Genomic DNA, 17,796 nt, shown 5'->3' with positions numbered 1-17,796 from the left:
TAGATAGCATTGAGTTTCATCTTGAGCATAAATACCTTCAATTTTTGAAAAATTAAATTTATTGGGGTGACATTGGTTAGTCAGAGTATATAGGTTTCAAGTGTACATTTCTGTGATATATGATCTGTATATTGCTTTGTGTTTCTACCACCCCAAGTCAAATCATCTTCCATCACCACATATTTGACCTCTTCACCCTTTACTTTCCCCTAACCCCCTTTTCTCTGGTAATCACCATACTGTTGTCTTTGTTTATAAGTTTTTTGTTTGGTTGGGGTTTTTTGTTTGTTCATTTGTTGCTTTCAGTTTTTAGCCCACATGTGAATGAAGTCATATGGTTCTTAACTTTTTCTGTCTGACTTATTTCACTTAGCATGATATTCACAAGGTTCATCAATTTTGTGTGAAATGGCAGTATTTCATCTTTCCTTATGGCTGAGTAGTATTCCACTGTATGTGTGTACCACATCTTCTTTATCCAATCATCTGTCAAAGTACACTTCATTGTTTCTATGTCTTAGCCACTGTGAACAATGCTGCAGTGAAACATAGGAGTGCATGTGTCTTTTTCAAATAAACGTTTTCAGATGTTTTGGAAGAGGAGTCACTAGATCATATTCTTAATTTTTTGAGGAACTGCCATACTGTTTTTCATAGTAGCTATACCACTTTACATTCCCATTAGCAATGAATGAGGGTTCCTTTTTTACCACAACCTCTCCTATACTTGTTATTACTTGTCTTGTTGATAATAGCCATTCTAATAGGTAAACACCTTCAATTTTAAGAAGAGCTGTGTGCTCTCTCTGGTTCCACAGACCCTGCTGATGCCAGCATAAATGGCCTTGGACCACAGCCTTTCAGACATATTTGTTGTTGTAAAAGTCCTGTGCCCAGCAGGCCTCCACATGACCCAAGATGTCAGAAAGAGCCCAACATCATTTATTGTGTAGACTGTCCATACCCCATTTTATGTTCTTGCCTCCTTTGCCATATATTAATTGATCACATAAGTGTGGGTTTATTTCTGGGCTCTCTATTCTGTTTCATTGATCTATGTGCCTGTTTTTATGCCAGTACCATGCTGTTTTGATTACTATAGCTTTGTATTACAATTTGATATCAGGTAGCATGATATTTACAACTTTGTTCTTCATGTTGATATTTGACCTCTTCCCATGAATTTTCGTAATGGCATCTAGAATGGTGAATCCTTTTCAGAAGGTTTTCAATTTATTTTGCCTGAATCCATCTGAGAATTCGCTATCTATGGCAGCTATAGCCTCAGAAAATAATAACAGTTGAAAGCCAGAATTACTTCTTGATCCATGGGCTGCAGAATGGACGTTGTGTTAGCAGGCATGAAAGCAACATTAATCTCATTGTACATCTCCCTCAGAGCTCTTGGGTGACCAGTTGCATGCCAATGAGTGGTAACGTTTTGAAAGGAATGTGTTGTTTTTTTGCTGAGCAATATGTCTGTCATTCAGGCTTTCTTGTTCCAACTATGGAGCACAGGCAAGGTAGACTTAGCACAATTCTTAAAGGCCCTAGGATTTTGGAGGGAGTGGTGGTGGAAACTGAGCATTGACTTCCACTTAAAGTCAGCCCTAACAAGAGAGTCAGCCTGTTCTTTGAAGCTAGGAATTGACTTCTCTCTAGCTATGAAGTCTTGAATGGCATCTTCCAATAAAAGGTTGTTTCTTCTACATTGAAAATCTGCTGATTAGTGTAGCCACCTTCATTAATTATCTTAGCTTGGTTTTCTGGATAACTTTCTGCAACTTCTACATCAGCACTTGTTGCTTCACCTTGCACTTTGATGTTATGGAGATGGCTTCTTAAATCTCATGAACCAACCTCTGCTAGCTTCAAACTTTTCTGCAGCTTCTTCACCTCTCAGCCTTCATTAAATTGAGGAAACAGGGCCTTCCTCTGGATTGGGCTGTTTGGCACAAGAGGCCTAGCTCTTGGCCTGTCTCAGCTTTTGACATGCCTTCCTCACTAAGCGTAATATTTTTTAGCTTTTGATTTAAAGTGAGAGACATGCAACTCTTTTCTTCACTTGAACATTTGTCATTATTAATTGAGATAATTTTAATATTGTTATATCTCAGGGAATAGGAGGCCCTAGGAGAGGGAGAGAGATGGGGGAATAGTTAGAACACATATGACATTTACTGATTAAGTTCACCCTCTTAGATGGGTATAGTTTGTGGCACCCTGAAACAATTACAACAGTAACATCAAAGATCACTTATCATAGATCACAATAGCAAATCCTATATAATAAAGAGCTAATATGCAAATTGACCATCACTCCAACACACAAGATGGCTGCCCCCATGTGGTCAAAGATGGCCACCCCATGTGGACACAAGATGGCCAGCAGGGGAGGGCAGTTGGGAGCAACCAGGCCAGCAGGGAAGGGCAATGGGAGGGACCAGGCCTGCAGGGGAGGGCAGTTAGGGGCAACCAGGCTGGCAAGGGAGGGCAGTTAGGGGTGTCCAGGCCGGCAGGGGAGGGCAGTTAGGGGTGACCAGCCCCACGGGAGGGCAGTTAGGGGCAATTGGGCTGGCAGGGGAGCAGTTAGACGTCGATCAGGCTGGCAGGCAGAAGTGGTTAGGGGCAATCAGGCAGGCAGGCAGGCAAGCGATTGGGAGCCAGCAGTCCTGGATTGTGAGAGGGATCCCAGATTGGAGAGGGTGCACCCCCCATGCACGAATTTCGTGCACCAGGCTTCTAGTATAATAATAATGAAAAAGTTTGAAATATTGTGAGAATTACCTAAATATGTGACACAGAAGCATGAAGTGAGCAAATGCTGTTGAAAAAAATGGCACTGAGATGCTCTCCCTCCCGGGAGCATGCCCACGCCTTTCTTCCCTTTCAGGTGTGCATCTCCCATACTCTTCAGAGTTCCCGTGAGACTTGCAACCAGGGGAACAATGTGCAGGGATAGCTTGTCCCAGGCTAACCCCTGGATCCTGTCTCCAAGACCCCCTTTTCTCTGACTTCCCTGTGAGCCAAAGCAACCCACCTTGGTTCATTTCTTTCCTATAACATTTATAGAGCCAAATCAGCCCTGCCTACGCTCTCTTCTATTGCCTCTTCTAACCTAAGCCCTTCCTTTTACACTCTATCCCCAGCTTTAATAAACACTCTCAAATAAAAATTTTAAAAAATGGCACCGATAGACTTACTCAAATGTAAGGTTGCCACAAATCTTCAGTTTGTAAAAAAAACCTCAGTATCTGTGAAGCACAATAAATTGTGTTATGCTTGTATTTACAATACAACCAACAAAAGACTCTTATCTAAAATATGTTGAGAGCTAAACAAACCTGTAAGTCAATAATTAAAAGGTAGGCCCATGGAAAAGTAGGCAAAGTATTTAGCACTTCACTAAATATGAAACCCAAATGACCAATGGTATTTAACATAATTAATCAGAGAACTAAATACTTATTCTGCTTTTGTTAAGTATAATGGAAAATTAATAGGAATCTAAATGCGAATAATAGCTAATCAAATAATTAAGATTTTATCAGGTGATAGGAATGCCATTTGGTCTTCACAAATGATTTTTAGAGCGATGTTAATAAGCTTACAATATATTACAAAGTTTACAGAACATTATCAGTCCCACTTTGATAAATATATATATATATATATATATATATATATATATATATATATATATATATTTGTAAACATAAATTGTATGAAGGTTGGAAATATTTTTAAAAGTACCTGTGTATGGGTGATGGTACTTGGAGTAATTTTAATGACATGTCTTTTTTACTTATTTGTATTACTAGAGGCCCGGTGCATGAAATCCATGCACGGGGAGGCAAGGTCCCCTCAGTGCAGCCTGCACCCTCTCTAGTCTGGGACCCCTAAGGGGATGTCTGACTGCCGGTTTAGGCCTGATCCCAGGGATCGGACCTAAACCAGCAGTCAGACATCCCTCTCATAATCTTGGACCCCTGGCTCCTAATCGCTCACCTGCCTGCCTGCCTGGTCGCTTCTAACTGCCCCCCCTGCCGGCCTGGTTTCCCCTCACGGCCCCCCTGCCGGCCTGGTCAGCAGTTCAGTCATTTGATCGTCCCTCACTAACCCCCCTGCTGGCCTGGTTGCCCCATGCAGCCTGCTTGTTCAGTCATTTGGTCGTCCCTCACTAACCCCCCTGCCGGCCTGGTCATAGGCAGCCATCTTGTGAGGACAGGATGGTCAATTTGCATATTACCTCTTTATTATATAGGATTTTACTTTATCAGAGAATATTTATTTGGAAAATCACAGATAGAAGAAGTAATTCATAGAAGAAATGGGCTTAGGAAACAAGTTATAGAGGTCAAGGAAAGGCCATTGGAGCTTAGAAGTGAGGAAGGTAAAGGTGAAGCTCCTGAGGGGATGGGGAAAGGGCAGGGAAAGGTGCCAGCTTGCTCCTGGGAGGGAAGATGCCAATATTTGTATTTTTTAATGTTTCTAAATTAGGCATATACTGTCTAATTTATGTATTAATAACAGAATGTATCAGATGTAAGGCATTTTATCGATTATGGGAATCAGGTTCCTATTTTTTTATTAAATTCTGATCAAATGAACTACCTTCTAGTATTAGAAAAATGTGTGTTCATGCACATAGGCCCATGATTGTGTAGTATGTGCAGTAACAACACAGAATGTAGACTAGTATCAGTATTGCAAGGATATAGATCAGGACTGTGTATCATCCTTCCATTTTCTTTTCACTTAAAAGCGTCCTTTAATTATTTTCTTTCCATTATTGCAGTTACTACCTAATCTTGCCTCCTCCTTTTAATATATCTTCTGCCTCTTTTTTCTATTCTTTTTCGATGCTTAAATGTCCTTTATTTAATTATTTTTTACAATTTTAAATTTAGTCTATAGAGAGTTTAAAGCTTTTCAAAGGAAGACTTTATTATAAGTTTAATTAAATATAAGAACGAAATTCACTTTGATAGTTTCAGGATCTTAAATTTTCTTTAAGATTTTATTTTATTAATTTCTGCATTTTTCACAGGATTAAAAAAAGAACATTTTCAAAAGTATCTTTTCTGAAAAATAAATATTTGAGAAGTGATTCAGGACATATGGGTTTTATTTTATTTTTTTATAAAATGGAAAATTTTTAAAAATTGATTTCAGAGAGGAAAGGAGAGGGAGAGATAGAAACATCACTGATGAGAGAGAATCATTCATCAGCTGTCTTCTGCATGCCCCCTACTGGGAATCAAGCCTGGAACTCCAGGCATCTGTCTAACAGGGAATGAAACTGTGACCTGGTTCATAGTCTATGCTCAACCACGGAGCCACACAATCCTTGATGAGCATATGGGTTTTAACAGCAAAGGATTTGTTTTCTGGTTTTTTTCTAAGTTATATCAAAAGTGGTTGTGTGTTTTTTTGTTTTTGTATTTTTACTTTGAGTGGGATATTATCTGACAAATTCAAAAATATATGTGTTGTAATTGTTTTGCTAGGACTGCCAAGAACCTTAGAGATAAATTTAGGGTTCATTGCTTATTCATATATTCTTGTCTGCTTCAATTTACAATTGTTTTTAGATAATTATCCTTTTAATTATTTTTGGAAGTAGTGCCAAAAATGTAAGTAAATATGCATAGATGTATGTAAATATATGTACATATGCACATATAAATGCATTCCCACTGTGTAAACTTGATGTATTAAATTTCTTTTAGCCAACGAATGGAATCTTCTTGAGCATGTTTCTAATTGTTTTGCCATTGGAATCCATGGCTCATGGGCTCTTCCACGAATTGGGTAATTGTTTAGGAGGAACATCTGTTGGATATGCTATTGTGATTCCTACCAACTTCTGCAGGTACAATAATCTAGAATGTAAAAATTAGTAATAACTACTTGACTCTTAATATTTTCTTCATATTTGTATGATGATAAATATAAAATATAGCACATTTTTTCAAAACTATAGTATTTTAAAAATATAATGCTGTTACATTTTTTATTTATCCCAAGTGTTTAAAAGCCTTTAGTCTCAGTAAAATCATAATTTTCAGGGTTCAATTTATTTTATTTCTTTATAAATGTGATTAGGTTACATTTTAGCTAGAAATCGGGAAATTTGAATGAATTTTCTAAGGAATCATAATATTTTCTTTGTTTAAGAAAATGTCCTGTGAAACAGCATGGTAAAATATAATGGAATGTAAACTAGACCTGAGAGTCCAAAATCCTAGTTCTTTATTTCCTTAGGGAAATCATAACTTCTCTGAACTACAGTGTCTTTATCTAAATGCAGATGACAATACCTATTCTGCCCATCTCAGAAATATTATGAAGAGCTAGTGAGAATATGAATATAAAAATGCTCTGCCCACTGGAGAATGTCATACAAATACGAGGAATTCAGAAGATTGTCAATGTGTGTGTGTGTGTGTGTGTATGTGTATATAAATATGTGTGTATATGTATACATACAAATATATATTTTTGTATGTATGTAAATATATGTAATTTATTGTCGTTTTCAAAAATATTCAAAATATGTGGTAGATCTGTCTGAATCTAAATATTGCTACATTGTAACTTTTATTTAGTTAAGTACCTTTGAAATAGAAAAAAATGAGTTCTTTGCCATTAATTAATCCTGATGAACAAGTATTCATCAGACTTTTCCTTGGGGCGAAAGAAACTTGAAATTTATCTAATTTCAAATATTTGACATAAAAACCCCAAATAGACTATTTGTATTAAATATTTTCCTCCATGTTAAAGGTTTAACAAAAAGTTGAAAATTCTCATTAGAAGTAAAATAAATAGGTTTATTTTAAAGTAAGATGTGACAACTTGCAGAAGGAATATGTGGGAAAAGTAATTTGCATGGTTAGATTTTTATTTCATAATTTTTGTTTATACATTTCTTTTACTTTTTTGTGATCGTTAAGTGATATAAGTATGGAACAAAATGTTTTATTCTTATAATGAAAACTAAAGTATTATTTGAAAGCTATTCATAATACATGAAGCAAAATGTAAAGTTTTCAAAATTCCTTTTCTAGATAGGATTAATGATTTCCCCTCCCTCAATATCGATTGTATTTTGATTCTGCTAGTTGTAGGACTTGGTTTATCATCTTTATTAGAGTGTCATTTTACAATTGTTCCAGGAACAGATCCAGGTCTTCAATTAGTATTTAGTAGGATATGGCAGTTTGACTAAATTTAGTAATTGTTTATAAATGCCATAGGCAATTTGTTCTATAATTTATTACCTTAGGTTAGTAAAACTTGAACACAACTTTATAAAGACTCCTTTTTAATATAGGCATTGAATAAGTATATAATTTAAAATATTGCTTTTATACTTTATTTTTTTCTCAAGAAAGAAAAGTTTTTATTATAGTCCCCACCCATGTTCTTGAAATACATTGGGGGTAAAATTAGTATAAATTTGCTTTTAAAATGTCCATTACCAATCATTTGATGAGAAGATATAAATAAGAACAAAGAACGTAGTGCTGTCTACATGTGGAGATATATTATCCCACCTTTTAGTTTGGTTATTGTTTATTGATAAGAAATAAAATTTTCAGAAACTAGGCTTTGATTTTCAAAGCTTAGTTCTTAGCATCAGGAATTTTAGAAAAGGTGATTTCTTAAAAATCCTGCCATTTAGTTAGCAGAAACTATTATGATTCTTAGATAATTACTTATAAGTGAAGAATGAAAAATATGATATAAAATGAATATTTCTTAAACACTGAAATATTTTTTTTTTTCCTTCTCAGTCCTGATGGCCAGCCAACACTTCTTCCACCAGAACATGTACAGGAGTTAAATTTGCGGTCCACTGGCATGCTCAATGCTATCCAAAGATTTTTTGCACATCATATGATTGAGACCTATGGGTGTGACTATTCCACAAGTGGACTGTCTTTTGACACTCTACATTCCAAACTGAAATCTTTTCTTGAACTTCGGACTGTGGATGGACCTAGACATGATACATATGTTTTGTATTACAGTGGGCACACCCATGGTACAGGAGAGTGGGCTCTTGCAGGTAAAGTCACCTCTGGCACTTTCACTGTTGTGAAAATACACCTGGTGTAGAAATCTGACCTTCACAGGGAAACGTTACATTTTCAGAATTCTCTGTTTTCTACTTTACAGTTTACCAAGTATATATATAACTTTTTTTCTTTTTTCTATCATACCTATATTTATAGCATAATTTTAGTAATCTCCAAAGGTTTTGAGAATTATGTCTTACACTTATTGGAAGAAAAAAATATTTGATTTGATACTTATAATCAGTTTCCCTTTAAATTATTTTGAGAATTATTAAATACAGTAACACTTTTCAGAAGCTGATTAACTAAGTTGACTAGTACTTTTAAGTCTCTTAATGTTATGGATACTGACTTTAATAGTCTTTCACATGTAGAGTTTTATTTATCCTAGAAAGCTCAACAAAATTTTAAACAGCAGGTGATGTGATATGGTGGGAAAAGCACTTAGGTCATGAGACTTTGGTTTTGGTCCTAATTTGCCACAATAGTGTTATTTTAGGCAAGTTACTTAATTTATCTTGGCCTTGATTCTCTCATCTATAAAATGAAAGGGTGATATTTAATTTCCCTGCCAAGTGAGAAATGAGATCTCTCTATATTATATGTAAACTAGAGGCCCAGTGCATAAATTCATGCACGGGTGGGATCCGGCCATCCTGGCCCCAGTCAGGGCAGATTAAGCTGGGCCTGTTGGGAGGAGGAGACGGCAGGAGGTTGGCCAGCTGGCCCGCCCTGATTGGGGCCCGATCAGGGCCCAGCTGGCTGGGGGAAGGGGCTGTGGACAATTGGCCGGTGGTCCCGTCTCTGATTGGGGTGGGGGGTCTGATTGGGGGTGGGGCTGGCTGTGGGGAGAAGCTATGGGCGATGGGCCGGCTGGCCCCACCCCCGAATGGGGTGAAGGGGCCAATTGGGGATCAGTGGCCTGGGGGAGGGTCTGTGGGAGGTTGGCTGGCCAGCCCCAACCCCAGTTGGTGTGGGGGGGTCGATAAGAGGCAGAGCAGGCTGGGGGGAGGGGCTGCAGACAGTTGGCCGTGCCCTGCCCCTGATTGGGGTGAGGGGACCGATCTGGGGTGGGTTGGGCAAGGCGAGGGGCTGCAGGAGGTTGGCCGACCGGCCCCACACCCAATCGGGCCAGTTTGCTGGCCACAGTGGGTGTCATAGTGACCAGTCGTTCCAGTTGTTACGGCATTCGGTCACTGGCTTTTTATATATATAGATGTGTTTGTTGCTCTCACCAGCTAGAATAGATACCCTGTAAGTCAAGGGCTTTGTCTTATGAATTATTTGCTTAGCACCTAGAACAGGGCCTGGCACATAGTAGGGGGATCCTTAAGTAATTGGTAGATGGATAAAATTGAATGAATCATGGAAAAAAAGGAAATTTTCTTGCTTTAGATTAGAAATACTTCTTTTAGGTATAATTATATCCTGCTTTTTTTTCATAAAATAATTTTCATTTATACCAAGGACCCAAACAAAAAATAAAACAAATATCTAAGTAGAAACAGATATTCAGATCAAAGAAAAATAATAAACATAAGTATCAAACCCGGAACCCTTCAGTCCGCAGGCCAACGCTCTATCCACTGAGCCAAACCAGCTAGGGCCTGACCTTAACTTTTTAATAACTCAAAATAGAAAACAACTCTTTAATTTAACCTTTATGGCTACTTTAATTTCAGGTAAAGAGTAGCATTCTGTGTACTTCAGAGCACAAGAGAAAAAGTTGTAGTCAAAAGATACTTAGAGAAATAGAATTTCAGACCTAAAAACAGAGATTATTTGTTGAAAACTTAATGCAATGTTATGATAATAAACTATTTCCAAGTTAAATGGGGGGGGAAAAGGCATATTTTGATGGTCATGCATAAATCCTTAGTTATTTTTAAGTTTTATAAGAAAGTAATCTTAAAAGTAAGCTTGCTGTTAAGGTGAAGAATTTATTAATATAAACTTTTTTTTTAATCTTAAAGTTTATTTCAAGTAGTTTTTAAAAGATTGCTTTGGAAATAAACTATAGATGTTCAGTTTACTTGTATTTAATCAGCGTTTTCTTTTCCTAGGAAAAGTAAATAGACACCAAGATAAATATTGTGTGTGTGTGTGTTTGTGTGTGAATGCGTGCGCACATGCACACATCTTGTTAAATTTTTATTCACTATCAGGAATAATTTTTGAAGAGTTAAAAATGCTAAAGTAGGAGTTTATTATAAGTAAATGTCTAGAAGTAACATTCTGGAATATTATCTTTATAGTGTTTTGAAGTATGTCACCAATAAGCTGACCATTGTGGAATGCCTCTGTTAGCCAAGATTTGTTCCAAATAAGAAAAGCAGCCATAGACAGAATGTGTAACTTTCTATGTCAGAGACTTTATTGTAAAAAGTAAAAACAAACAACAATGGAGAGACATAGCAGTCCTCCTCATAATTCAGCAACTGTATACTCTCCAGGCCTGAGGCATCTGGCCCCCTTGCTGGTAACCAGGTTGAACCAGGCCCAGAGACTGAGCCCTCTTTTCAGTCAGTTCCTGCCCTAGCCTGCCCCAGACACAGCCCTCAAAGGCTGATTCTACCTCAGAGATAGTATTGAATACTGCTCTGAAGAAAATGCTGTAATCCCATCTAAACCAGTGTCAAAGAGCTCCAAGCTCTGAGAATTTTGTAATAGTTACCTTCTAAAAATCTTTAAAATAGAAACTTCATAACTTGAGTTAGTAAGTTAAGAGCAGGTCCAGAACTAAATATCACTGTGAGAAAGAGAATCTATATTTGCCCTTTATCCCATACCTTTACTCGCAGTATTTCTTAGAATATGTAGTCATCTTACATTTATGGGGTTTCCTAATATGGAACCTGATATTTTTGCTTCATGGCTTGAGGGTAAAAAACAATGATGGCTGTGATGAGAGATAGAAATACTGGGTGGGGCAAACGTAGGTTTACAGTTGTAAGTACTCGAAACACAGAGTTTATTCTTGTATTATTATTGTCATACTAGAGGCCCGATGCACAAAATTCGTGCACCGGGTGGGGGGTGTCCCTCAGCTCAGCCTGCACCCTCTCCAGTCTGGGACCCCTTGAGGGATGTCCGACTGCCCCAAAGAAACGGGCAGTCGGACATCCCTCTCACAATCCAGGACTGCTGACTCCCAATTGCTCACCTGCCTGCCTGCCTGATTGCCCCTAACCACTTCTGCCTCCCAGCCTGATCACCCCCTAACCACTCCCCTGCCAGCCTGATTGATGCCTAACAGCTCCCCTGTTGGCCCAATTGCCCCTAACTGCCCTCCCCTTCCGGCCTGGTCACCTCTAACTGCCCTCCCCTGCAGGCCTTGTCCCCCCCAACTGCCCTCCCCTGCTGGCCAGGTCACCCCTGACTGCCTTCCTTTGCAAGCCTGGTCCCCACCAACTGCCCTCCCCTGCAGGCCTGGTCCCCACCAACTGCCCTTCACTGCAGGCCTGGTCCCTCACAACTGCCCTCCCTTACTGGCCTGGTCACCTCTAACTGCCCTCCCCTGCTGGCCTAGTCACCCCTAACTGTCCTCCCCTGAAGGCCTTGTCCCCCACAACTGCCCTCCCCTGCTGGCATGGTCACCTCTAACTGCCTTCCCCTGCAGGCCTGGTCCCCCCCAACTGCCCTCTCCTTCTGGCGTGGTCTCCTCTAACTGCCCTCCCCTGCAGGCCTGGTCACCTCTAGCTGCCCTCCCCTGCAGGCCTGGTCACCTCTAACTGCCTTCCCCTGCAGGCCTTGTCCCCCCCAACTGCCTTCCCCTGCAGGCCTGGTTCCCCCCAACTGCCCTCCCCTGCAGGCCTGGTCACCCCCAACTGCCCTCCCTTGCAGACCTGGTTCCTCCCAACTGCCCTCCCCTGCTGGCCATCTTGTGGTGGCCATCTTGTGTCCACATGGGGGCAGCCATCTTGTGTGTTGGAGTGACAGTCAATTTGCATATTACCTCTTTATTATATAGGATTTCCCATTATATCTACTTTGTAAATGAAAAATAAGTAGATAATCTGTAATGTACTTTATCAGAGACAAACAATGCCTTTATAATGCAATCTCAATTACTTGAACTGCATGAGATGGCTGTTATCTAAGATAAATGTTAAGTACTTAGTATCTGGGCCAAAAGCCAAATGAATTTTCTCCAATTCATAGAAGAAAGCAGAGCAAAACAAAACAGAAGACACATCGTTTAAAAGATTTTAATGCTGCTTTACGTCTCTTGTTGATATTTAAAGAGCATATATATGAGACTTAGTGTAGAATGTGCTGAAGAATATTTATTGAAATAGTTGTAAAAGGCAAATTAGTGATGTTTTATGGCAGATAGAATTTGTATAATAGCTCCTGTAATCTGTTATCCTCTGGTCTCTAGAGAAATGTAATAGAATTGGCAGTAATAAAAAGTTAGCATTTCACCATTTTTAAAAATATATCTTCAGGAAGTATCTGTGCCCTAGCAAGTGTTGTTTCAGTGGTTAGAGTGTTGACCCACACACACCAAAGTGTCTCGGGTTCGATTTCCGGTCAAGGGCATGGACTTGGGCTGCCGGTTCATATCCTACCCCCTGTGCATGCAGGAGGCAACCAGGTGATGTATCTCTCTCACATCGATGTTTCTCTCTCTCTCTCCTTCCCTCCCTTTCACTCTTTATGAAAAGCAATGGAAAAAATATCCTCAGGTGAGGATTAATAAAAAGTAAACTGTAGCATTTGCTGTTAAAACATTTTTCTAATCATAAAAGTAACATACTCAATGTAAAAAATAATTGGAAAATATAAAAAAATATAGCAAAACCACCTGAAATCCAAACACCCAGCAATAACCACTGCTATTATTTTTATACTACACTTCTGTGTCATACTTTTATCCTAATTGCATAGATAATTTTGTCATTAAAATTTCTTAATAAATACCATCTAAACTAATAAAAGGGTAATATGCTAATTAGACTGGACATCTTCCAGACAAAGCCACGATGGCAGGGGCTGAGGCAGAGGCGGTTAGAGGCGATCAGGCCAGCAGGGGAGGGCAGTTAGGGGGCGATCAGGCCAGCAGGCAGTGACAGTTAGGGGGTGATCAGGTCGGCAGGGGAGAGCAGTTAGGGGCAATTAGGTGGGCAGGCAGAGTGGTTAAGGGGCAATCAGGCCGACAGGCAGAGTGGTTAGGGGTGATCAGGCAGGCAGGCGAGCGGTTAGGAGCCAGTGGTCCCGGATTGCGAGAGGGATGTCCCAGATTGGAGAGGGTGCAGGCCGGGCTAAGGGACCCCCCTCCCGTGCACAAATTTCATGCACCAGGCCTCTAGTTTTACTATAAAGTTCCCTTTCCCTCATTAGGTTTTACCATAATTTATGTCCATTCCCCTGGTGGTTTCAGATTTTACACTATTTTAGATAGCAAAGGGAAGGACATCATTATATGTAATTTTTTGCCCTGATATCTACTCTTTCCTTAGGATAAATATCTAGAATTAGGATGATTGTATCAGTGTACCATTGAGACAGAGCCAGGACTAGGCAGAGGTAAAGATAGATGGCAATTGGCTTGGCCATGAAATTTAAGAGGGTGCCAAAAATCAAAATAATATTTTAATGTAACATTTAAAAATCAAAGTTAATGCAAAAGAAACTATCACAGTGAACCAGATGGAAAGCCTATTAACTATAAGACAGGTTTATAGGTCAAATTTATTTACTTTAGAGCTTTCTGAGTAAACTATTTTTAATCATTTATTGTTTTTCATGTATAAAACTGATTTAAAAATAAATTCATTCTAAATTCATTCTTGGTAGAGGGAGGAAGAGTTTCTTCTTCATCTAGTAGGTACCTACGTACAGGATACGTAACATTATTTTATCAGTGGTGCACAACAGGATTGGCAAATATTTTGTGTAAAGGGCCACATATTTTTGGCTTTTGGGGCCATAAGATGCCTGTTGGAACTACTCAGCTCTGCTGCTGTAGTTGAAAATATCCTCAAATGAAGATTAAAAAGGAAAAAAGAAAAGCAGCCATAGACAGAATGCAAATGAGTTTATTTACGGAAACAATTATATGAAATGTAAATTTCATATAATTTTCCCATGTCACAAAATACTGTTTGTTTTTAATTTTTTTCAACCATGTAAAATCAATCCTCAGCTCTCAGGCTATACGAAGACAGGTAATGGGCTAGATTTGGACCATGAGCCATATTTGCTGTTTTTGATGTAGAAGAATATAAGCTTTCCTTTATAATTTTATTTTTTTCAACAAATACAACTTTATAAAGTAATTTTTTAAAGTAAGATTGCATTTATTTATTCTCACCCGAGGATATATTTTTCCATTGATTTTTTTTTTTTTTTCTAGAGAGAGAATAGAGGGGAGGAGGGAGGGGAACAGAGAGAGAGAGAAAGAGAAACTTGGATGTGAGAGAGAGACGTTGATTGATTGCCTTCCATTGGGTCCCAACTGGGGCCAGGTATCAAGCCTGCAACTGAGGTCTGTGCCTTTGACTGGGAATCAAACCTGAGACCTTTGGGTCTGCAGGCCGACGCTCAAACTGGCCAGAGAAATAATTTTTTTTAAATTTATTGTAGCATATCTCATTTTAAAAAAAAGTTTTTAATTGAATATATTGGGTTGACATTGGTTAACAAAATTAACATCCCATTTTTTATGTGAGTAACAAGGATGATTTTTTTTTCGGTTCTGGTTTTTTTAACTTGAAGTTGAAAGTTTTTTTATAAATCTTCTAAGAAAATACTTCAAAAAGAAGGCTCTGTTTTTCTACTCACATATTTAATTTCCAAAATTTAAAGAAAATATACTTAGGACAGAAGGGTATTCTTATTGAGAGGATTCAGAAATTACTTACTGAATTTTCTTTTGTTAATAGGTGGAGACATACTACGCCTTGACACACTTTTAGAATGGTGGAGAGAAAAGAATGGTTCCTTCTGTTCTCGACTTATTATTATATTAGACAGTGAGAATTCAACCCCTTGGGTGAAAGAAGTAAGAAAAATCAGTGACCAGTATATTGCAGTACAAGGAGCAGAGATGGTGAAGACAATAGATATTGAAGAAGCCGACCCACCACAGCTGGGTGACTTTACAAAAGACTGGGTAGAATATAACTGCAACTCCAATAATAACATCTGCTGGACTGAAAAGGGACGCAAAGTGAAAGCAGTATATGGTGTGTCGAAGCAGTGGAGTGACTACACTCTGCATTTGCCAACGGGAAGTGATGTGGCCAAGCACTGGATGTTACACTTTCCTCGTATTACATATCCACTAGTACATTTGGCAAATTGGTTGTGTGGTCTGAACCTTTTATGGATCTGCCAAAGTTGTTTTAGGTGCTTGAAAAGATTAAAAATGAGTTGGTTTCTTCCTACTGTGCTGGACACAGGACAGGGCTTTAAACTTGTCAAATCTTAGTTTGAAAACCAAAGTAGAATATTATTAAGAGTTCATACTACCAGTTACCACTAATTTGCCAGTTTTTGTACGTTATATTCTTATTTGTGAAAAATATCCTGTTACTTCTGTAGCTGCTCTCACTTTGTCTTTTCTTAAATAATTATGGTATGTAAGTAGTTGGGAATAAACATTCTTTTATACTAAAAGTATATAGAGATTCAGAAAATTCTGACTGTAAATGCATGAGATGTAAAAATAACAGTGCACTTTGAGATGTTTGCATTAGAAAGAAAACACTTGTCTATGCTCTGCAGTGAAGAATTAATTACTTATGCCTTATTTTCTAGGCATAGACCAGTATATTTACTATTTAAGGAAACTGAATTTGCATACAGAAGATTTTTTTTGTGAACAGTAGGTTTGTGTCCAAGTCCATTTGAAAAATTACAAACTTTCTTGGGAAAGAAAAAAGTCTGAAATGCATGCAAAATTTGCTTTTGTCCATTACATTCAGCTGTCTTGGTTGTGACCTAGCACAAATTACTATTTAGATAAAAAAAAATTTTTTTATATAGGTAACTAGGAGACTAGAGCCTAAAAGTTGCTCCTTTGCGAATTGTTGGGGGCCTATGAAAATACAGGCAATTTTAAGAGTCTTTTTCAGGGTAACCATGTTTTTTTAATGAACAATGTTTTCGGCTACAAATTTCTTCCAGATAAGTTGTCTTCCTTTTTGAAAAGTAATCTTATAAATTTAGCAATTTCTTATTGATTTAGACTATTTGCAGTTTTCCAGAAATTATTTCGATCTCTATAAAGTTAAAGTTGTAAAGTTCCACTCTGAAAATTATTTTTCAAATCTCCATTAGTGATAACATTTTTTTTTTTTACTGAAGGTGAAAGGATTGGAAACATTTTTCTTGTAAGATATTATGTAAAAATGTATTTATATTAACAATTTTACTTAAGCATAATGGTGAGGTTGTAATCTTTAAAACTTTTTCAGTGTTTTGTCTCATTAAAGCAAGCACTGGTCAGGATATCTTCCAAGAGGTAATTTACTTTCTATTTCCTTCTAGTAATCCTTACATCCTAAAGTTTTATCTCTGGGAAATAACAAAAAGGGAATATAGTTAAGTTGGGGTATAATCTAATCTTTGATGTTTAAATGGTGTCACTTCTCACCATCAAAGCCATTTTTCCAGCCTCAGAGAGACGAAATAATGCCCCCACCATTTTTTATCTGGTGACTTGCAAACTGAAGTTTTAGTTAGGAGGAAGTCACTAAGCATCAGGGAACTTGTATACCACTATCTATGCAGCATTGTTGTTATGGTCTAATTATTTCTGTGCTTTGAATATGATTTTCCTAATACTTTGAATAAAATTTTGTTAAAATTTTTTTATGTAATGAGCAAATAACAGTTATTGAATGTTTTAGTATATTGCAAGTGATAAGTCAAAAATGCCTATGCTTTAAAGTTCATGGTTGGTAGCAGGTAGATTTGAAAGTTTCTTGGTTAAGTGTGTCTATATCAATACCATCCAAATGAAATAGTATTGTGTTTTATTATTATGCAGAAATAGAAAAGCCAAATGTTAAAATTATGAGTTTATAGCTACAAAAAAAAAGTTAAATTAATGTTAAGGAAAATCCCTTTGAAATTTCTGAGCCAGTATTGAGCAAATTAAAGCTTTAAAGCATATCTCTTTTTACTCTGAGAGAGTCAAATTTAAAGGTATATTCTGCATTCTTTATAAGTATTAAGATAGTACTAAAAATCATATTCAAAAGGTAGAAGGCACTTTCACACTCACAATACTAATGTTTTGACATTATTTTCTATGAAAGTACAACCAAAAACGTTCTGGGCTAAAAATGTGACTTGAGCAAATTTTTTAACCAAAGAGTTATAGAATATTCACTTTAGTGGGTTCTCCTACCCAAACAAACAAACATAAATGACTCTTAGTAGATGGTATCTATACTAATAAAAGGGTAATATGCTAATTAGACAAGATAGACGGGACGTCTTTCAGATGTCCTTCCAGACAAAGCCACAGTGGCTGCAAGGGCTAAGGGCCGGCGGCACAGGCTGGTGCAGTACTGCAGCCCCTTTCGCAGAGGCAGCGCGGGATAGGGGGTGGCTCCTTCCACAGAGGCAGTGGGAGAGGGGGCTGTGCGGCCCCAGTCCCAGTGCTGCCCCTTGCACAGAGGCAGCCACAGAGGCAGTGGCACGGGCCCGGGCCCGGCGCCATGCCTCCACAGAGGCTGGACAGGGTGTGATCTGC

At 38.1% G+C, this 17,796-nt stretch overlaps 1 protein-coding gene across 4 annotated transcripts in view; it reads left to right on the top strand.

The window, feature by feature from the left end:
- TMEM168 (transmembrane protein 168) overlaps positions 1–17,239 on the top strand; it is a 28,683-nt gene extending 11,444 nt beyond the window's left edge. For 3 of the 4 annotated variants that reach the window (XM_080666143.1, XM_080666142.1, XM_080666141.1), the window contains 3 exons: positions 5,733–5,875; positions 7,803–8,077; positions 14,975–17,233. In XM_080666143.1, coding sequence (XP_080522269.1) covers positions 5,733–5,875; positions 7,803–8,077; positions 14,975–15,522 — 966 coding nt within the window. In that variant the 3' untranslated portion in view covers positions 15,523–17,233. Of the gene's footprint in view, positions 1–5,732; positions 5,876–7,802; positions 8,078–14,974 lie in introns of all 4 variants that reach the window. The other variant, XM_080666140.1, reaches the window with a different exon arrangement.
- The last annotated feature ends 557 nt before the right edge of the window (positions 17,240–17,796 follow it).

Source organism: Plecotus auritus, assembly GCF_963455305.1.
Source record: "Plecotus auritus genome assembly, chromosome: 4".
In the NCBI taxonomy this organism is placed as follows: domain Eukaryota; kingdom Metazoa; phylum Chordata; class Mammalia; order Chiroptera; family Vespertilionidae; genus Plecotus; species Plecotus auritus.
This window is presented reverse-complemented; position numbering and strand designations above follow the sequence as displayed.